Source organism: Cygnus olor, chromosome 16 (assembly GCF_009769625.2).
Source record: "Cygnus olor isolate bCygOlo1 chromosome 16, bCygOlo1.pri.v2, whole genome shotgun sequence".
Lineage (NCBI taxonomy): Eukaryota > Metazoa > Chordata > Aves > Anseriformes > Anatidae > Cygnus > Cygnus olor.
The window spans coordinates 5,871,212-5,892,994 of NC_049184.1; the positions used below are offsets into that span (position 1 = coordinate 5,871,212).

General features: G+C 48.6%; 1 protein-coding gene across 1 annotated transcript in view; it reads left to right on the plus strand.

The window, feature by feature from the left end:
- RIMS4 (regulating synaptic membrane exocytosis 4) overlaps window positions 1-21,783 on the plus strand; it is a 54,571-nt gene that overhangs the window by 25,805 nt on the left and 6,983 nt on the right. Inside the window, exons 2-5 of the mRNA XM_040575825.1 lie at window positions 7,452-7,593; window positions 19,227-19,339; window positions 19,980-20,081; window positions 20,347-20,486. Of these exons, the coding sequence (XP_040431759.1) occupies window positions 7,452-7,593; window positions 19,227-19,339; window positions 19,980-20,081; window positions 20,347-20,486 (497 nt within the window). The remainder of the gene's footprint in view (window positions 1-7,451; window positions 7,594-19,226; window positions 19,340-19,979; window positions 20,082-20,346; window positions 20,487-21,783) is intronic.

The following is a 21,783-nucleotide window of genomic DNA, read 5'->3' on the forward strand; positions in this document are numbered from 1 at the left end:
GTGATGCTCCTCCGTGCACTGGGGGAAGCTCCCTCCTGGGCATCCCAGTGGGTAAGGAAAGAAAGCCTCTGGGCCTGCTGCTGGGTGCCTTCTTCCAGCTACCTAATAAAAATTACCCTCTGAATGATCCTGGTCACCTCAGTGGTGGGGAGGAAGAGGACAAAATACGGGTTTGGGGGAGGGTTGGTTTGATTTGTACATCCTGGGCATGGGTGCAATTGCTGCCTGGCACTGTGGGCAAGGAAAGGCAGGGCTAGACACCAGGACGAAAGACAGAAGGATGACTGTCCTTCTACAGCCATGTGGATGCACGTAATCTGCACAGATTAAGAATCAACGTGTTAAAATATTTTTTCCATCCCACGGAAGATTTTCTGTTTAATTTGGAAAGAAAGGGTGTAATTTTATTAGTGGCTGAAACTAGGACAAGGGGAATGAAGCAAACAGCCTGATTAGTGGCCCTGTTTATCCCCAGCCATTTTCTGTCGTTTCTGGTGGATTATTCAGGCTGTGATGATAGCCTGGCATGTTCCGGAGCACAGCACAAGCTGCCTCTCTTTAGGTGCTCATAATTCACACTCCATTACGATGTCGACTTTGGGAATACTTGGCAGGATGTTGGAGCTTGCCAGGCATGATGAGATTGAGTTCATCTTGTTAAACTGCATTCTGCAATGTACTTATATATTTTTCCTCAGCAATAGCATCCCCTTAGGAGAACAGCGTGGCTCGCTCCAAACACAGCTACCGATGTAAAAGGGCCGGCGATGCCCAACGCAGCCGCTCGGCTCGGCGTGTGCCAGGCTGCCACAGGTGCTGGATGCTCGAGCACGGCTGTGGGAAGACTCTCCCTTTTTTCTTTGTGATTCTGAACAATGCAGTTCTTTTATTAGTCGCAGAATTGATTCACAGCACGCAAATCTTCGCACGTGTCTGTAGGGATTCAGCATCTGACCAAACAGAAAGAAATCTCGCATTTTTAAAGCCATTAGGGACGACAATGGAGTGAAAAAGTTTGAAGTGGAAATGTGAGCGTGTTGGCTCTTTCTCAGTAGAGTACTGGAAAATAAAAAGTGGGCACAGTGGTCAGTGCTTCAGCAGAACCCCATGGGGTGCTGAGCTGAGATGCCCCCGCGTCTTTTTCTTTATGCCCAAAGGTGTGCCAGGGCCCGGCTGTTGGACTCGGGGATCCATCCTTCTTCCTCATCTCAGCAGATCCGGATGGGCGATCGGTGCTTTCCTTGTCCATTTTCAGCCCCAAACGGACTCGCACCACCTCTTCTCTGGGGCAGACCTTCATGGAGAAGAAAGCCAGAATCAGCTCTTTGGCTTTGACCTTGGGAGTGAAGTCAGAAGCAGTGGAAAATGAACGGACTTGCAAGACCTTGTTTGTGCAGGCAGGTTCAGCACCATCTGCTGTGCAGCTCGGGGAACATCTCTGCAGGCTGCCGGGTCCTGTCCCAGCCAGCCACGCGCCCTGGTACCCCTGGACGGATGCTGACAGCAGGCACGCGGTGCTGTCTCGTTCTTCTCCCTCATCTCTGCAGATCTCTGCTGCTCGTCTCTGCTTCTACACGCTCTGCAACGTGCAGCAAAGAGTGCGTTGGCTCAGTCGGATGGGTTTTTCTCTGTTTCCCTGCTGGGGTTGTCAATTCTCCACGCTGTACAAGTGCTGCTTTGTACCTGGGCCTCAGTTTGGAGCCAGGCAGATGATTCACTTGTGGAGGAACCCAGGTGTGAAGCCAGAGAGCTGAGCATGCCCAGGTCAATATCCCACAGCATGCAGGGATGCACATCAATGCGCGCTGCCTGGCTGGTGTAAGAACACAATACAAATGCCGCCTCTTTGCCCAGGCTTGGACCGGTCTTTCCTGAAAAAGACAGACGTATTTTGTCCTGAGCTTTGCAGTAGGAGCAAATGCAACCGGAAAGTAAGCATCCAAGTGATTTCCCCTCCTGATTTTCCCCCTCGCACTCCAAGTTTGGGAAGAAAAAAAGCTGCCCAGGCTGCTCTGCTGGACGCTAAGGGTGTACTGGGTGGCCTCACTGGTGCTACTGGCCATGTGCTTTGGGTACCAGCACGTTCTGGGCTTGGAAGCAGCCAGTTAATCTAGGAGCAAGGCTGATCGAGTTGAAATTCAGTCAATTTGTGATCTAAGGGTTAAATCAATACCAATTAATTCTAAAGCGTGGGAGGGCCTGTATCGCATCCGTCATGCTTTTTGTGGCGGTAGCATTCAGCAAGCCGAGCAAACAGAGGAGAAAATTAAAAACAAACTGGGAAAGAGAAGGAAGATACCGAGCACTTGGGTGGTGGTGGGATGGAGCAGCGGGAGGTGCTGGAAGGTGACGTGAGGACAGCAGCGCAAGGGGCGCGCTGTGCCTCCAACATCAGCTCCGCAGCCTCCCATCGTGCTGTAATCCTGCGCGATAGCGCTAATTGCATAACCGCGACCTTGTAACGAGCTGTCGCAGAACTCGCGTAGATTTTTCAAGACTCGCTGTTCTCTGAGCACAGAGACCTGCCAGTAACAGAAAGAGCTTTAACGAGTCAGGTGGCAGGCTGCTGGGGGAGAGCGGGAGAGACAGTGGCTGTTTCCTTGGGGGAGAGGAGGAGGATGCCACTGGTTTACTTTATTTATTTACTTCCCAGCCCCAAGATTAAGGCAAATACAGTTTTGGGGCAGTCAGTTCAGCCTTAGTATCCTCATCATCCTCGTGAAGGGATGCCTCGCAGTGCAGCTGACGGATGACAATGTATTTAAGGAAGAGGATGCTCCGAGGGGTGCTGAGCTCTGTGCAGGGTACCTGCGCGGTCACCTTACCCCTCTTCATCCACTACTGGGTTGTCTGGAGGAAACTTCTGCTTTGTTGGTCTGATGCTGCTCCGAGACAGAATTAAGGGAATCATGATAATGAGGTTTAATTAATATGGAACAAAATGGTGCGAATATAATTAATACCAGTCAAGAAGGATTTGGGGAAAGTGGGTCTTGTCAGACTTTTTTATGCCTGTTTTAGTGGAAGCAGGTATCTGGGTAAATGTGATGCATATGTAAGGGTTTTGACCTAGAACAACATGACCTTAAAAAACGTGATAGTGACAAATAGATTAAAAACTTGCTTCACTTCTCAAAAAGCACTCGGCAAGGAAAACTCTAAGACAAGAGGCTATTTCGAAGGTGTGGTGCCATTCAGCATTTTCATTTGGTGTGGAGCAAATGTGGATTTAAATCTTACCAGATTCACAGGTGATGAGCACATGAGCAGGGTAGTAAATAGTACCGAGGGTGGGAGAGTTGGATAGAGCTGTATGGACTGTTTCCTAAGATGTCTCCATTAAATTGTGGCGTTTTTTTTTCTTACATGTTAATATTCTACAAGGCCATGCCAGCAAGCCGGGCAGGGCCTGCATAGCATCAATGAGGCGTGATGCTCTACCAAGAGCTTACTGGGGTCTTGGGAGGTGCAAGGAGAAGCAGTGAAGACAAGAGTACAAGCTGAATTCTACCTTTGTACTTTATTTTTTTGATTTTATTTTTTGCAATAAAATGCAGTCTCCGATTCCAATGCGCTTGTTCTCAACAGGGTGTTTAAAACCTGGGAAGGTCATTAAAATGATTCAAGGGCAAGAGACAAAAAATGCCAGAGCATGAGAAACATAAAGAGCTCAGTCTGTTTAACTTGTCAGAAAAGATTGAGAGGTGACGATTACGCTGCAGAGGAGCCTTTCAGCGAGAGCACAAAGCAGCCCTCATGGTGCAGAAGGACATTAAAAACCTGATGGCGAAAAGCCGAAGCCAGGCAAACTTCAGTCACTTCTTTAAATGTCAAGCAGTGAAATAAACTGCGCAGGCAAATGGCAGATTCTCCATCTCTCTATCTTCCAGTCCGGAGCGGATACATTTTTAGAAGATATTCTTTAGCTAAACACAAATTGTTTGGCTGAGCAGAGCGTGAACTAGCAAGGTCCGAGCTGTTGTCAAGGCGGAAAGCCTGTCGGAGCGTCTGCTGCTCCCTTCTGGTCCTCGGCATCCACGAGGTGCTGGGTGCCCTCAGCTTGGGAATTGGGGCAAAACATTTCTTCCCAAGGTCATTCTGAGCCTGGCTCTGCTCTTCAGCTGCGTGTTGTGCTGAGGGCTCGATCAGCTGCTTAACCTTCGTGGTTTACTGCTTGATTGGAGGAGGTGCAGGGAATAAATCCGGAGATGCTGCAGGAAACGTCAATACCACTCCAACTTGTTCCAGGTAGCGCTCACAACTGAGACAAATGGGTTTGCCAGGCAGTGCTCACAGGGGGCTGATCATTTACATTCTTGATTTGCAAAGGAGTTGAAGGCTTCGGGTTATAAGGGAGGGGATTCAGCCCCTGCACGATGCTCCGCGTTGCCCAGAGGCTGCTAAGAGCAGACAATTGCTTGCAAAATGTTTTCGGTCTGCAGGCAAGCAATGCAGATTTGTGCTGACTCTTTCCAGGTATGTTACTTCTGATCCTGGTCTTCTCTCCCAGCTGAGGGAGTTAAAGGAACGTAAATTTTTGTTATGTGCCGACCACAGGTAGGGTTTCACTGAGGGGTTTAAGCAGCTCAGGAACCTGCATCCTATCTCTGATGGCATCTGTGGTGCTCCTGCGGGTCTCGGGCGGCAGTGGTGCGGGAGCTTGCCTTTTTGGCAAGTCACATTCCTCCCCTTCTGCTCAAGGGAAGCTTCTGGCAAAAAGGTGAAGGGGAACAAGGCTGGAGAAACCTTTCTGCAGAGTAACTGGAGGTGGTTTGTTGGGTGCAGCCATCAGTGTGTGCTCCTACCCGGGAAAGGAGGGAGGGATGAAGGACTCTTGTCACTGCGGTCACAACTCATCCTTTGCGTCTGACCTACTCCTGGCTGGTTTCCCAGAGTTTCCCCATTATCATAATCCCTTTTTTTTTTTTTTTTCCCTTTCCATTTTACGTAAGAACATCTCCATGTCATAGCAGTGAATGTGATCAGGAATACTGGAAAACCACCCACTTGCAGAAGGCCTGGAAGAGCGAGTGAGAGGCGTTTGGAATCGCCTGTCTCCCGACGCAGGAGGCAGTCTGCCTGCCCTGCCCTCCCTCCTGATCCCATTTCCCGATGCAGGAGGCATTCTGCCTGCCCTCTCTCCTGGTCCCCCGTGGCCAGCAGCAGGTGGCCGTGCCCCAGCCTCCGGCTCCGGGTGATGCAAAGCCACGAGCACCTTGCCTTGCTCTAATGCCTCACTCTGCCCCGAGCCTCTGTCTTGTTGCCAGATGTGGACGTCTAGTCCTGTAAGCATGCACGTCTCCAGGCATGGCTAATTAGGTTAGAGAAGTAATCTAGATTTTTTCTTTTTTTTTAAGCAGGTGTTGTATAGCTGGGCTACTGGATGTTTTTCCTTTCTTTTCTACATCTTTGTCAATTTGTTGCTTTGGCTCTGCTTGCCCACCCAGGGTCTAGTAATAACTAACCTACAAGGTGCAGGAGAATGAGTGTGCTGAGAGTGCGCATGTGGAGGAGGGCTGGGAACTGATGGATGAGGTGCCCGAAAGGTTGTTTGGGGAGGGCAGTGAGAGACACAAGTGAAACGGACCATCAAGTCTGTCCACAGGGCTGGGGGATGCTCTCTGCAAGGAACCTAGAAACCCCGTCAGAGGCTCCAAGCAAACTGTACAAGCCTTGTAGAAGGTACATCAAAGGCAACTGTTCTGCAGTGGTTGGGGAAATAGGTAAGGCCATTTCATGAGGCTTTGCTTTTACTTATGCCTTTACTAATATTCTTGCCTGAAGGTTTGGATTTTGGAAGCACTTAAAAAATATCTAGTTTACGTTTGTGGGTCTTCCTGATTTATACGATGTACTTTGTACATTGCTCTAGGCACGCAAACAATACCAACTGTAGTTAACATTAACTCAAAACATGTGTATTCCAGTTTTTAGCCCACAGGGACGTACGTATACATGCTGCACCATATGTGGGGACAGCTGCTGGTGCAGAGCCCTGGGGCCGACATGGTTACCCGGTCGGAAACCTCGGGATACTGGAGGAAAAGGGACTTCTGGCTGAGCTTATAGGAGAATTTCTGTCTTTGCATTTCATTGCAATTAAAATTTGAGAGTTGGAATTGGAAGTATTCTGTTAGTGATTTGAAACGTGCCTGTTACACCAGGCCCCAAAGAAAAGTATTTTTAAGTCAAGCGGCTCGCTACACAAAAAAGTGTTCTGCATATTTTAGAGGTTCGTACAGTTACCCACATATTTCTCTAAAGTAGGAGGGAAAGACTCAATTTCTTTAATATTTGGAGAGCTGGGTCATTTCTTCTGCTGGGCGGAACTCAAAAACTGGTGGATTTCTGAGAGCAGTGTGACTTCGCAGCATTGCGCTCTCTCCTCGGTGCTGTCAGGGAGGCTGCTGCCATAATAACAAAAAATAAATTAATAGAAGTAATCGGGAGGTCTGGGGGGTTAGAGGTTCGTTGCCTGAATCCAGATTTAACAGATAGGCACCTTTAAAAGGGTTTAGATGTTCAGCTTTGTTCAGAAAACTTGCAGATGATGCGTTTCAGGATGAGTGCTGTATGTGGGATGAAATTTGGAGCTTCCTAGCACCAGCTAAAGCAATTAATAGTAATGGTATTCATTACATGCTCATTACATAACGTGGCTTGTTCTGAGAAACAGACTGCTAGAGAAGGAGGATGGAAATAGCAACTGTTAATTTCAGAGGGCTGAGCCTCTGAAGGTTGCACCCAGGAGGGAAGAGAGCCTACTTAATTCCCTTTGCTGTGCCCCAAGGAGTGTGCGAAGGGGAATAGGCCTCTCTGCGGGGTTTTCCACTGCTGGTGCCATTCCAGGTGCCAGCATCAGGGAATAGTTTGGCTGTTCCCAGCTGTTTCCCTGTTTTACGCCTGGGATGGTTCCTGCCCTCGCAGCACTCCTGGTGCTGCCTGGCCTTATCCTTCCCTGCTGGTCCTTCAGTGCTGACCACAGGCTGTGGCTCTTTGCTGCTCCTCGAAATCAGAGGTGTCAACGTGGGATTTAAGGAGTGTTTCCAGGCTTGGTCGAGCTGTACGCCTCAGTCTGCCCATGGTTATTGTTGCTTGTCATCACAGATTGGGTAGGGACATACAGAGAGCCAGCTTGCGTGCCTGTGTGCACCTGCACTCGATGCATAATTAATTGGTACAAATGCCTGAAGTAGGTAGGGTGGTGTGTATATTTGGAGGATCTGCTGGGCCCTGGCTTGCTGGATTTCTGGGTTGGCTCCAGAGACGGCTGGGAGCTGTTGCTGAAGCAGGGCTGAGTAACAAAACGCAGCGTGAGAGCAAAGTGCTGCCTGGCTGCCAGCTTGCCGGGCTGGTCGTCTGAAAGACCTTCCCTGCTTCTCCTTGACTCTGCTGTTGCAAAAGGCTGGCAGAAAAATAGCTGACTGCCTCTTCTCCCCTTTTGTTCCTAGATGGGGACGGTCGGAGACTCAAAGGAGCCATCCAAAGGAGCACAGAAACGGGGCTGGCTGTCGAAATGCCCAGCCGGACCGTCCGTCAAGCCAGCCACGAGTCCATCGAGGACAGCATGAACAGCTATGGATCAGAGGGAAAGTAAGTCACCGAAAGCGTCTGGATAATCACTTGTGGGATGCTCTGTTCTTCTTACACCTATTAATTTTCCTCCGGTGTGATAGATGATGTGTTTGTCAGACTCATCTCTACTGCAGGTGTACTGCCCATTCAATTACAGCAGGTCTCTCTTCCTGCATAGCTGGCACATACTTTAGCTGTTTATATACTTTTTTAGTGTCCTCATTATTCTGAGCTGAAGCAGATACCCATTACTTTTAACAGCTTTGCTTTTAGAAGAATAATTCAGGGTGAATAGCTGAGGCCCATTACAGGTGATAAATTATAAGCTGGCAGTCTTTAATGTTGCACAATAGCTGTCTCCCCTATTTCAAAAGAGCCTTTTGCTTTGGGAAACAAAAAATTAAAAAAAATATGCTAAGGTGATGAGAATGATGCAAGTAGCGAAATAATTATTCTGATATCAAAGTACATATTTAGAAACTGTAGTAAGAAGGTTTTGTTAACAAACTTTCTTTTCTGTTTCATCTGAGTTAGTGTCCTAAAAAAATGTATTTTAGAACTGGTTTTTGACCCCAAGAAGGGTTATAACACCTCCTATTGCATTTAGGCCCTATAACTTAATGCAAAGCAGTGGATCCATGGTCCGTAAGTTCAAGGACTGGCTTGTCTTCAATTCTCTTTTCTCTGTTTCCATTGTTTGAAGCTATATATGGAGATTATCGTAGTTTTATTAAGATGGCCATTCATGGGATCTCTGGAGAGGCTAAAAAAATAAAAACACAAGAAAACACAACAGTATTTAAAAAGGGGCAGTCTCTCTCTCTATATATAATCAAATTCCATGCTTCTAGGTGTGAGACCGAAATGTTTGTATACCTAAAATAAGTTCTGCTTATGTACCACACTCGGCTTCTCGCTGCACACTCTCCCTAGTCCCGTGTGGTATTCCAAGTACACTGTGCCGCTAAAATACCAGGGTAGTCCAAAGGCTCTCTCAAATAATTAATGCAATTCTGGTGTTAAATAAGTAACGGGCTGTAAATTAAGAGATACTTTCTTTAGCTTTGGAAGTAGGCTAATCCTGGAAAGGCATCATGGATCTGTGCTGAAGGTTGGAAACAGTAATGAGGCACAGGCTGCGATAGCAATCTTGTCACTCTGGAGCTGTGATGTACCTTATCTCTTCTGTGAGCCCTTGTCTCCAGGGAAATATTCCTTCTACACCACCACAGTCCTGTGGCTTGGAGTTCTGCCTCTGCTACTAGATTCGGAGGATTAGTGATTAAGTTCAGTCCCTTGGCAATGCAGGGCAAGAATCTGCTTTTGTGCAGAGTAGAATATTTTTCTTTTTATATTTACATAGCTTATCCTCCTGGGATAGGGGTATAATTCTCTGCAAAGCCCGTGTCCTGTCCTTGCACACACTGGCTGCTTTGATTGGTCTTTCCTGGAGAGGGAATATTTCTGCCAACAAAATATTGCACCCGTACAAGTGCTGTCTTACCCTGAAGGCAAGCTGCATGTAGCTACCAGTGCAACAAAGAAGTCAAAATCCTGTCTTGCCATCCAGATGTCTTTATTAGAACAAGTCTAATGGTTGGTATTCAAGCCTCGAATGTGGCCAGAACGTCCTCACCGGCCCCTCTGCCAGGGATGGGACAGTTTCTGCTCCCACTTCTCTGAAGTGTGTGATAAGTGGTTCCTGGACTCTTTGTTCCTAGGTGGGATAATTGATCTCCGCTGGAGAGCCTGTGGGAATTGCAGTTATCTGCCTGAACCACCAGTGATAAGCAAACGGGGCTGAGAGTACAAAGAGCAAAGAGGGCTCTATTCTCTTGAAACATGGTGGCAGGAGAGTTTCTCCGCTTTCTTTTCCCATTGCAAAGAAAGGAAGTGTTTGGGGAATAGCTTTGAGGGGCAGAAATTTGTTCAGCTAAATCAGATTTCTGTTGGTTTCTCTTGTTTGCTGTAGCTGTGTTCCCAGGGAGGCAAAATGAGGATTCATATGACTCCATTAACTGTGGCAAGTTTATTTTCTTTTTAATGCTGGCTTTCTGACTGGTGCAGATAGTCCTAGGTCATAGACAGTTGTTGGCAGTGTCTGTCAAAATGTGGTTTTCAGCAGCACGAGGTTGCCCTAGTTCTTTCTGCCCATGCACCTCTTTGGTATGTGAACGTGGGAAGAAAATGGGTTTAAAACATCATCTTCCAAAAGGGCTTGTTTCCAAAGTTCAGTATGGTTTCATAATCCTCTTCAATTTAAGGACAAAAAGGACAACTTCGAAAGGTGGCACGCTGAAGCAATCAAACATTTAAGTAAAATTTTGCTGCAGAAGGCCTTAAATACCTGCTCTCAGTCATACAAACACACTCTTGAAAAGTGATGCTGATGGACTGCTTTCGTGTTTCCTGCAATGAGCTGGCTTTGGCTGGCTACAGCTGCTCAGCTCAAGTGCGAAGAACCACGATCGAAGACTTTTATGTATTGCATGATTCTGAGCAGCTCTGCTTATAGGGTGGGTACCAGAGTGCATGAAATCGGGATCATTTTATGGAAGGCTTATTATGCAGGGATGTACTTCTCAGATCCACTAGGCCCTCCTTCAAGAAAATACTCATTTCATGGTCTTACCCAAAGGCTGAAGTAGATGGAAGATTAGCTGGTCTGACGGATGACTCTCCCAGAATTTAAACTCCTACAACATGTCAGTAAGTGCTGACAATGTCACACACTGCTCCATTTAATTTTTTTCCCAGCCGTATTATTACACAGCTTTTGTACTGCACAGTAGTTGTGCACCAGTATAGGAAATTAATGTAATAAAAATCACTGTGTGACCTTATAGAAGAGAAAGGTGGTATTTGTTTTAAACAAAACTGTTTTCAGCCATTCAGACTTGGAGGTTTCTCTCACCAACTCTTGCACCGCCACGTGCAGGTGCCAAGCTTCGTGCATCTAGGTGCTCTGCCAGGCTTGGTTGGGTGCTGTGGGGAGGAAGGACCAGGGACACCATCTGTCAAACCCTTACTGCGTCTTCTTTGTTGTTCTGCACAACAAACTGGTTCTTGGACTGCTTTTTAAAATACTTTCTAGGACTTGCTTCATACTATGGGGTGATCTTTCCCCTCACAGTCTTAACTTTCTTCAGCCTCCATAAATCCCACGCAGAGATGTTTCCATTCATAATTCACCCAGACCAATCTTAGTTCTGGTTACAAATCCCTACAGCAGTATTTTCTTCTAAGTACGTATGTGGCAGCCTGCCTGAGAGGACAGCTACCCAGTATAGCAACTCTCAGGACAACACCAAGATTACCCAGCGATGACATTCAGCACACAGGAGTAACTCCCAAATAAACCCTTGGGATTCAGCAGAGCTCCAGCTCCGTCCTGGCTCTCGCACAACCTACGTTTTGTTTTGGCTGAGTTTTGTTGCAGCTGTACAAAACCATGTGCGACATTCAGCAAGCAACAGATTCTGGACTTAGGTGTACCTTATTCCTGCCAACCACTTTTCTTATTGAAAATGGAGCAGAAAGACAAAAAGGGACCTGGAACAAAAGACTGCTGGCTGCCCCGGTCCCTAATGTGTGGTACTTGACAGGTTTTTTGTCCTTGCTGGCTACTGCTGAGATGATGGTAACAGAGAGCTCAGGTGACGTTTACCTTAGAAAAGCCCAGCAGGTGATGACTAGCAAACTAGAGATGTGTTCTTGCTATTTCTGAGACGAGCCTGCCTGTCCAGGAAGGAGGCATCCTGTTAGTTGTACCGTCTCCTTTTCCCTGCCACAGGGGCAGCAGCTGCCTTGCCCCACCTGGAGCTGCTGTGGTGGGGAGTAAAATTCCTTCACCACCCAGAGACCTGCTGTGGTACCATCAGCGTTCAAAAATTACAAGACTTGATTCCTAAAAACACCATCCAAAAGACTCGTCCTGTATAGCTGTTCAGTGAGTGCCTCTTCTTCGGCATCGGCAGCCAAGGGACTTCTAGACTCTTTTATGACAGATCACCTCTAGGGCTCTCTTTTTATCTGAGTCTTTTAAAAGAAAAAAAAAAAGTGTTGTTAATACAGCTCAGGCTGCAAGAAATCAAGGCCTGGAGGTCTCGGTGGAAACCAGGGAAGGCATGGAGAATTGTTCCTGTAGCACACCAAGAAATTAGTCGGCCTCTTCACCAGCAGCAGACCTTTCTGTGCTGTTAAGCTTGACCAGCGTGGCTTGGAGAGGACGCAGCCTTGAAAGCTGTAGTTCCAGGACTGACTGCAGTGAATCCCACCTGCAGGAACCTCTTGAGGAGCGGGCAAAATTGCTCCCTGACGGCAGGGATCTTTTATTCAATGTGCCTGAGAAGTTGTGGTCTGTAAAACTGGAGCTTGCCTGGCGAGGTGGGGAAGGGAATGGGGGAGGTCTTTGTACATAATTCCCTGCCTATTTTTTATAGCACAGCTTAGGTGGCAGAATTCATGCAGCAGAAGGAACCATACACAAAGGGAGTACAGTGTGTTACAGCACATAAGACAGTACGTCACGGTGCTAAAAATGCTGCAGAGAGTGGAGTGGCCAAGAGAGAGCGGAGCTTGTTGGGAGGCAGAGACGGGAACGCTGCCTGGCTGGGAGGAGATGTGCAGTTGGTGCTGCTAGCTTGATTTTAGGTACTGCGGGGACAGGTGCTCACAAAAGCCTTTCACTGCCTATGTGAAGGCTCCTGTGGCATTCACATCAACTTTGACAAGGCACGGGGCTGTGTGCCCGGTCCCACGACACTACAGTCAGATGTACATTGCATTAATAATGCCTGATACGCACTGTAAATATTTCAAAGGTAGGGGCAATGAATGTTAAATTAACCAGTTGTGCCTTCCTCCGTAGCTGATAGATATCGACTTTGCTTTTGCGTGTGTTAGATGCAATTTAAAAGAGCTTAACATACAATATGGATGAGTGCGATTGTGAGACAGTGCGCTCCTGCTCTCTGAAATTGAACTTCTGATGTCTTTTTCTTTCTGCTCAGATAAAATAACTATTGAATATATTATCATTCTCAGAGGAGACTTTTTTTTTCCCTTTCTTCTGGATGAAGTACGTCTTGCTGTCCCAGTTTTTAAAGGCAGAACAACTTCCTCGAGCAGGAGACACTGGATATATAGCAAATGGGTTAATTTGGCCATGCAGGTCAAACCACTGCTGCATATTTAGTTGCATGGCTTTGTTCAGGCAACCTGTTTATTAATTACCCCTTTGTGCACTAAGAGGATGAAAACAAGTCTTTTAGAAAATATTTACAAGAAGAGAACAATGCTCTCTGAACCCCAGAAATGCCCAAACAAATTCCACGTACGTACTAGACGCGGTGGATGGAGCTCCCCTTTTAGGAGCGTATCACTTCTAAAGGCTTGAGCTGATGGCAAACCATCATGTTGTGAGGACATGTTGTGTGGACAGCGTGAATACTTCACAAAAAGCAGAAGGCAAAATGTTGTCTTCTGAAAACAGCAGTTCTCTGGGGGCGCCGGGGGTGGCTGTGGTGAGGCTGCAGGCTTCACGAGGACCCACCGTGCTGACCCCACAGAGGTGCAGCGCTGCAGGAGTCGGGATGCGCAGGTGTACTGAGAGATGGTAACGGGGCTTGGGGCCAAGGGAGAGGACACAAAGCCACCTCGGAACAGCCCTGTTTGTGCCAGAGCTCCGTGACAGAAGGGCATTGGCACCCGTCCTGTGAGGGGAGCTGAACACCTCGCTGTGCCTTCCTTCGGCGCGGACACAGCAGCCGGTACGTGCCCGTCACAGGTTGGGGCAGTTGAGAGCAGTCCCAAGGTCTTGTAGGAGAGAATTGCAAAGTGTTGTATCGAGGGCGAAAGAAAGGAAGTATGCTGGCTTCTAATTGACAACTCAAAAAATGGTGTTGAGGACTGCCTGGAAAGAGATTGGGAAGGGAAAAGCAAAGCACAGGGACAAATTGTCCAGGGAGAATTTTGGAAGAGGTGAAGCAAGCAACTCTCAGGAATGATGTACATGAAGCTGCTCTGGTCTTGAGGCCTGGCTGTGGACTGGGTGACCTCTGCAGGTGCTTTCCTATCCTATTACGTACGAGTTCTGCAAGGTCTTGACAAGCTGACTGTGCAGACCTTTGCAGCAGAATAACGGTGGTACCTGGCATACGGCATCCCAGAAACGATTTAAAAATGGATTTAGAAAAGAGGTCAGACAAACTCCACATGGACAAGGGAGGAAATTAATGATACATTTTCCCTGAACGTGTCTGTGCCGATGCACGCTCGGCATGCTAATGTGCAGCGAACAATGGGTGGGGGTGAGGAGGAGGCTGAGCAGAGCCACGTATGCGGGAGGAGAGGAATCGTCACAGGTACTCTGAGCCCTCCTTGTACTGCTTTCTATTGAAACGAGCACCGTCCTTCTAGTCATTCAAATCCTGATCGGTTTACAAGCAAACTTAGGATAGCCAGTTCTCCATCTGAATACACATGAAGAAGAGCAGCCTTGCTGTGACAGAACCAACTGCGGGATGATCTCCACGTGAATTTTAAGTGCAGACCAGGAAATGCTGCCACCTTCAAAGAGCAGAGGAGCAAGCAGCTGGCAAAGAGCCTTTAAGTCACTCCTCAATTACACTAAAGAGGACAGATTTCATATGCCCTGACCTGCAGCGTGCATCACAGGAGCGCAGTCTTCAGCGACTGCTGTGCAGATTTCCTAAATAGTCGGCATTATTGCTGCTGTGTTAAAAAAGGGCAGAAAAAAACCAACTAGGCAATTTCACCTCCAGTCTGAACACACGGTTCTTAATATTGTGTGAACACAATTTTGTTTTACACATACACGTGTCACAAAAGAGACAAACTGTTTATGCAGTCACCTTTTTCATGAGGTCGGGAATGAGCGTTTGGCATGCGTTTGGCAGGGGTTGCATGCGGGCACTGCTTGCGGCTGCCGGGAGCGGGCAGAGCTGGGCTCCCACCTCTGCCTTACAGCTGGAGCCTTGCAGGCCGTGCTGTGGGATCTTGTCTCCCTCTCGTGGGTGTCCGAATGACTGCAGGGGCAGCGATTGTCCCCTGCTGTCCCGAGGTGTGTCCATGCTGCCAGTGCTCTGATGCACCCACAGTAGCTGGCTCATGTTCCTCGCTTGGTCTTTGCAAATGGCTTTTATCCATGCATCCCAAATAGGTTTTGCAGTTGGTGCTGAGCCTTGGGGGCACAGCTGGTACCTGTGCAAACAAAATTAATGTTACTGCAATTTTCCGCTGATGCTGCTCGGCACAGACAGCGCTGGTGGGCTCGGAGACCCCAGGATCAACAGCCTCCTGAGCTCTGTTTTGCTGCTGCCTCTGGTTTGCCTCCTCACCTTCCTGCAGGTGCTTGAGCACGATGTCTTGTGCTTGTCCTTGACACCCTGGAGGTGTCCTTTTCTTCCCTGTGCCTTCAGGTCAGTAACAAAATCGCATTTACTTAAAAGCAATCCCACAGCAAACCCCATAATCTTTAACTTCATTAAAATCGTTCTCATTCAGGTGGGGCAAAGCAGAGCCCATGAATCGTGATTAGCGAAAGCAGAGGGCCAAAGAAGAGACAATTAATTTCTTTCCTGTCCAAAAGGCTGGGCTGCACTCGCTGGGTGGAGGATTTGTGCCCTTTAGACAACAGGCTGACAAGTGTCACCTGGTAATCTTTTTCGGCGCGCTGCTGTTCGGTTCTGTAGCAGCAGCCCTGCTCCCCAGGGCCTTGCTATGACAGTTGCTATTTGCAAGTCAGCTGCAAAATGCTCCCTCTTTATTCCTGCAGCTATTTTTAGTGCTTCTCTTTACACTGAAATAAAAAAAAAGCATCCTTTATTGGTGATAACCAGGTTATAGTAGCATTTTCTGCCCTTAAGGTGGAGCGTTTCGGGAAAAGGAAGGGTGCGGTGTGCCGGGTCGTGCTTTAAATGATGGGACCAAAAGAGTCCCGTGCTCTCTCTTCTGGGTGGTGGAACAGAAACGCGAAAGGCCTGTCGGGGCCAGCACCTCTTCGTGCAAGGGGGATGACGGCCCTGTCCCAGGGATGCCGAGGCGCGCCGCGTCCACCCCAGCAGCGAGCAGAGGAAGCGGTCGGGGCTGGGACAGGCTGGGTGGGTACAGAAGGGCTTTCCAGGGCCATGCTGGAGGAGCTCTCTTCCCCCCTGCTTCAGCTGTAGAAACAGCAGGTGAGTGGACGGGGAGGGTCTGTCCCACAGACCCCAGACCACACCGTATGCTGCCCCCCTCGCTTCCTCAGTCCAGCTCCTTGCTGAGCACTTGGTGCACGGAGCTCACCGAGCGGGATTTGAGCATCCTAAATTTAGCCGGTGCAGCTCAATGGTTCCTGCTGTTTTCTCTTCACATGCGTGCTAAATTTCTGCAGTTATATTTTCCTCTCCCCTCTCCTCTCCAGGGAGAAGCAATAGCTTTCTTGGAGATGGCTTATGATTTTTCCAGACAGAAATTGTTTCCATTCCAGGTTTATTGGCAATACCCAAATAGATGTCCAAGAATCACTAAAAGCCAGGCAGCCTGATGCAGAGCTGGTGTTTCCAAAGCCTAATAAAGCAGGGCTGCAAAAGCCCAGTCTCTGTGCAACAGAAACTGCAGTCCCACCAGCTAACGGCACGATCTATTAAAGAATTAATTCCCTGTATCTTCCTTTCCCAGCCAAACATAACAACACGAGGGAACGTTAATTGTCTAATGTAATACTGGGTGCCGGTAAACCCATTGACTGAGGCTGGTAGCCAAACTGCTCGAATCTTTGCCTTGGATTGGGGTTTTAAAGGGGCTTTTGCCATCCCTCTGAAGATCAGCCTCGTGTTAGGAAGCAGCACAGGAGCTTTGCTTCTCCCAGCTGCTCCTCTCCAGTGGCCGTGGGCAGCCGGGCTGTGCACCTGCAGCATGGCCCTGGTGTCCGGGTAGCAGTGTCCTGCGTCCTGCCCCTCGCTCCAAGTGGCTCTGACAAGTGCACATCATTTTGAGGTAGTCCCAAGCCCTCCGACCTGTGTCTGTGCAGAGATAGCAGCGACATTCGTCTTGCTGCGAACGCTTCCAGTCGCTGTTGTTCACTTCCAGCCCAGCAGCTCTTGTTCTCTCTCGTGCTTTGTATTTTTTTTAACCTTGCATTTCGCATGCTCCTGCTGTTTTCCTCTGTGCTGGAACACGGTTGATGGAGCTGCAGCATCTGCTGCCCCATTAAGAGGTGCTCTCATTTTATGGCGAGGAGAGGTGTGCTGGTGTGCGGGAGCCTGTGCCGTCCTGCCCAAATACCAGCATCAGCCTTCATCACGAATCTCTGCCCCGCAGGTAATGGGAAACGGCCCCATGGGGTGTGCTTGGTAAAGTATTTGGAGCCGTCAGGGGGCAGAAAGGCTTCTCCTTGCTCTCCTGCAGTACACGGCATTGGGTTTCTGCAGGTGGGCTTCTCCCAGCTGTGTCCCCACCGTGGTCACTGGCCAGGTTTCACCTCGCAGCCCTGCCCTTGGGACGGGGAACTCACGGAGACCCGAGTCTGAGCTCGCTTTGGGCTCCTGCAGCTCTAGGCTTTGCTGCTGGACTCCTCTGTTATCCTAACCCTGGGCGTCTTGTTAATAAGACCGAGCATCTGTTTTGAGCACGGCACTGAGCATTTCCCTGGGCAGCTGCGAGGTGTCTCGCCAGCTCGTTATTTACGCGCTCGTTCAGGTCACGTACTCCCCGGGGTAGGAGTGAGACCGAAGTTTTGCCCGTTTATCTTCCACGAGTTGAAGAGAATGAAGAAAACGTTTACCTTCTGGCTGATAGTCCGTTCATCTCCTGATGAATCATATGTCTTTCTCTGTCAGATCTCCTGTTTCTCAAACTATTTTAGGTTCTCCAAGCGCAACTTTTCATCCTTTTTTGACCCTCTGTGGATGGCTCAACATGCTCGAGGAGCCTCGCTGGTCTCCCGTGCGGCAGAGCTCCCTCGTTCCCTCCTTGTATGGGCAAATAACCGGCCTTACACAGCCTGCCTGGCTGCCCGCTCCCCCTTCCCCTGTTTTCCCCGTCGTGTTTCCCTGTCCCTGCAGATTCAGCAGCCCGGTGTGTGTGCATGGTCTGTCCCCAGTGCACAACAGGTCCAGGATGTCTGCGCTGTGCCTTGTGCTCGGGGTGCTGCTCCTGGGGGCTGCCCCGTTGGGGATGGGGAGATCCAGGCGATGGGGTAGGGACCCTGAACCCATGGGGAGAGAGTCCCGGGCTGCCTCTGCCCTGCAGGACGGACGGTGGCACTGGGGACGTACCCTGTGCCTCCGAGGAGTCGGTGACACTGAGAACAGGCTTAGATATTCTCCGCAATTAGTGCCAATTATAAATCCTGCCGTTTCTGTTGTGTCTCAAAATATCACCTGGGGTGTTCGTGCACACAGTGGATGCAGGGTGAAGAAGCGCTGAATCGAGAGAGGCTTCGGGGAAGTCTGCCCTGCTCAGAGCCCATCCCAAGGCTGTCTGTAGGATGCCAAGGCGCCCTCCTCCCTCGTCCTTTCTGCACAAGGTGACTCGTAAGGAGCTCGAGGGCAGATGCTGAGCTTTGTGCGCCGCCTTCCTCGGGGGAATAAATAAATATCCCCAGCAGGCTGAGACTGGGGCTGCGAGTAGCTAATGAGAGCTGAAATCTCAACCTGAAATTACCGCTCTTCTGGATGAATGGGGTTTTAAAAAAGGTGGTTTTTTTAAAAAATGTCTTTTAAGTGTAAATGGCATGCAGGGGGGATTCAATGGATCTTTGTGAGCCCGCAGCGCCCGGCCCGCCCCGGAGGCAGGGCTTCTCCCCGACTTCATCGCCAGGGTAAGCTGGAGGGAACATGTGGCCCTCCTCACCCGTTCGTTTCAAAGAAATGAATTCCCGAAGCAGCGAGCTGGCATTACGTGGGTAATGCCCCCCGCCAGGGGCATCTGGAGAAGTGCCGGGGGCTGCGCTTTTCTTGGCTTCCCTGTGCAGCACCTTCCCCGGGGGGCAGCGCGCAAACCCGGCACAAATCTCCTGACGTGTGTTTCAGCGGCTGTGTCACGGGCTGGTTGTGGAAGCAGGTGTGAAAATCACCCAGTGGGTGTGATTCTGGCGTTGAGTGGCAGGAAGTGGGGCTCTGGTCAAGAAATAGGTGCGTTGCTCTGTGTGTCAGAGAGAAATAGAGAATTCTGTCCCAAGGGGATTGATGTCAGCACCCCTAACCTCCCCTCTGACTACTACTCTAGCTGTGTTGTTTCCTTCCCAAAAATGAAGGTTGGGAAAGGAGAGCTACTAAGAGAGATCCCATAAACCACGGCAGGAAGCTGCTCAGATGGTAATGCTACCTGGAAGAGGTGACAGGCTGCGTGTGAGTCTGAGATGGCAGAGATTTTCCCTTGTAGACAACTCATTAGAGAGGAGTATCAGCCGACTGGTGACTGCAACCATCACTGCTTTTTTTTTCTTTTTTTTTTTTCCTCCACAAGGAAAAGGATTTTAAATGGATCCCGTGTAACAAAACTGCCTTTGAAATCAGTGAGCTTTGCAGGGGAAAAGGCTTCTGCAGATGCCATTCATTTCAAAGATATATTAAGTCAGGCTCTTTAGTTACCGGGTTGCTTTGAAATGCAAATTAACCACTTGCCAAAATCCATTTATTTTGCAGCTTGAATTTCAGTGGAGTCCATCTGGCATCTGCTGGGCAGTTTAGTGACTTCCTGGGGAGCATGGGCCCTGCACAATTTGTTGGGCGTCAGACCTTGGCCACCACCTCGATGGGTAAGGAACACAAAGATCTTACGTTGCTTAAATTGAATCTTGAACAGACCACTCCTACAGCCACCTAATAATGCGTCCAGCAGCTGCTGCTCTACCACTCCTCCGCTCTGTTTCTGCGTTAAATCAAGTAAGCTTGGCTGCGAGGTTTTGCTGATTGCTGCTAGTACAGCGTTAGCAGGGGAGCACCAGCTTTATGCTTTCCTCCATCAGAGCTGAAAGGCACAGTCTAAGGAAAACGCAGCTAAAATCCTGAAAAGGCATCCTGTGCATCTTTCCGTTTGCTCTCTAAGGCCCATCAGGCTCTATAAAGATTTTCTTACGGTACGCCATAATTGCATTTTCCAAAGCAGCCTGCAACTCTAGGTTTTCCAGTTTGGGAGAGAATGGAGGCTAGCTGCCACTGACGAGTATGAGATTGAGTCACCAAAGCCGTGTTAAAGGGCTGAAATTAGAGATTGCTTTTGAAAATGTGGGTTTGAATCACTGCAGAGCTTCTGCAGAGTAAAGCAGGAGGAGATCAGGCACTTAGGGCCTACAGTTCCTTACAGCTCATAGTGGGCATGACACAAAGATTGTTAACATTTTATTAGCCCACAAATACATTGTTTTGAAAGTGTTCTATTTTGACGTTTTGGTTTAGGGGATGTGGAAATTGGCTTGCAAGAGCGAAACGGGCAGCTAGAAGTGGATATCATTCAGGCCCGGGGACTGACACCAAAACCCGGCTCCAAAACACTGCCAGGTAGTATGCTTTGACCTCCTAAAACAGCTCACTGAGCTCCAGCCTCCTGCCATGCTTGCAAAAAGGAAAATTTTTGATTCTGCTTGGCTTCTGTGGCAATAAGCAGTATTTTTGTTGTACTGAAAATAAGGCTGGCTGGGCAAATCTTTTCACTGCTGTACATGCCTTCTTTGGGACTAAGAGAGACAGAGACGTGGCACTCTGTCTTGTCTAAAGTGAGCATGAAGATTTTTTCATATTTGACCATATTTGTGGTTTTTTTCAGCTGCTTACATCAAAGCCTACCTGTTAGAGAATGGCGTGTGCATTGCGAAAAAGAAGACAAAAGTGGCCCGCAAATCTTTAGACCCTTTGTACAATCAGGTGTTACTGTTTCCTGAGAGCCCCCAGGGCAAGGTATTACAGGTAAGATGAGTGGGTTTCAGGTCTGTCTCTTTCTCTTCCACCTGTGCTGGAATATACTAAGTCTGGTAAAGAATCTGGATAAATAACATAGATGAGAAAAAGCTAATGCTTTCATGGAACTACATGCACTCTGTCTGAACTTAACAAAAGGAAGAACCTTTTTTCTTTCTCAAACTGTTTATTACTTGATACCCTGCCAGGTAGCGTGAATGCTTACCAGGAAAAGGTTTTTGGTTTGTTTTCCAGTTAGGAGATAGGCAGTATCCATAGATGCTGAACAACCTTGCAGCATAGGTTTCTTCTGTGTTTATTTGCATTCAGAGCACTCTGCTTTGGCCATCACCCAGTCACATATCCTACTTATTTCTACCACTGTTCTTTTCCTGCCATACATTCTCTGCCATACTCATGTTTTCAATCCTGTACGTATGTTTCCAGGGCAAAGAGTGAATGCCATTGTTAATTCATAGCTAAACCATTCCCATCCAACAAACCCTGGCTAAAATCCACTGGAAATACTGATGTAATTAACCTGTGAGTTTCTGTTGCTTACCTCTGCTGGCATATGAGTTGCCAGCTAATCTCAGGATCCTTCTCCGTAGTGAACTTGTCTTCATTTACCTCGATCAGAAGCATTTTCCCCCGTTGCAGGCAGAGTGCATGTTTTTGGCTGAAATGTGGTAGGGCCTGGCTTGGTCTGGGTTTCCTTACCTGCAGCCTTGCTGCCATGTGGATCTTCACTCCGAGTTCTGTGGATCACAGCCATGGTGCTGTCACACAGAAGGTGGAAGCAAGGCAGGCAGCCTGAAGTACCTAAAAATTAGCTCACGAAAGGAGTGTTGAAGGTGTTAAGAACTATGGATTTTATCCTCAACAAGGATGGGAAGCTGGGTGTGAAGCGTAACATTAGTCTTCATTTCAGAGATGTGAGCAGCATTTTCCAGATGGGGTGTCCAAGGAGCATCCATGGTCAGCTCAGGGTGGCGTGAGCTGGCAGAACCCAGCTGCTCGTGGAGAAAGTCCCCTGGGTTATCCAATGCTGTGTCTCCCAGGCCACCATTTCACCTTCCACCACTTAACCATGGCAGAGAGGGTTCTCACGAGTCTTTGCCTTCATCTTATTTTATCAATAGACCTTTGTAATAGGACAGTGAGAAATGCCTCTGCCCTGCTTTGCCACTCAGTTGGAAAGACTGCTGCCTTCCAACAGGCTGAGGCACAGCAGAAACCAAAAAGCAGGCACTAAATGTGAGTATATGGTCCTCTGTGAGCCTCTCACGCAGTATCCTAGCCATGT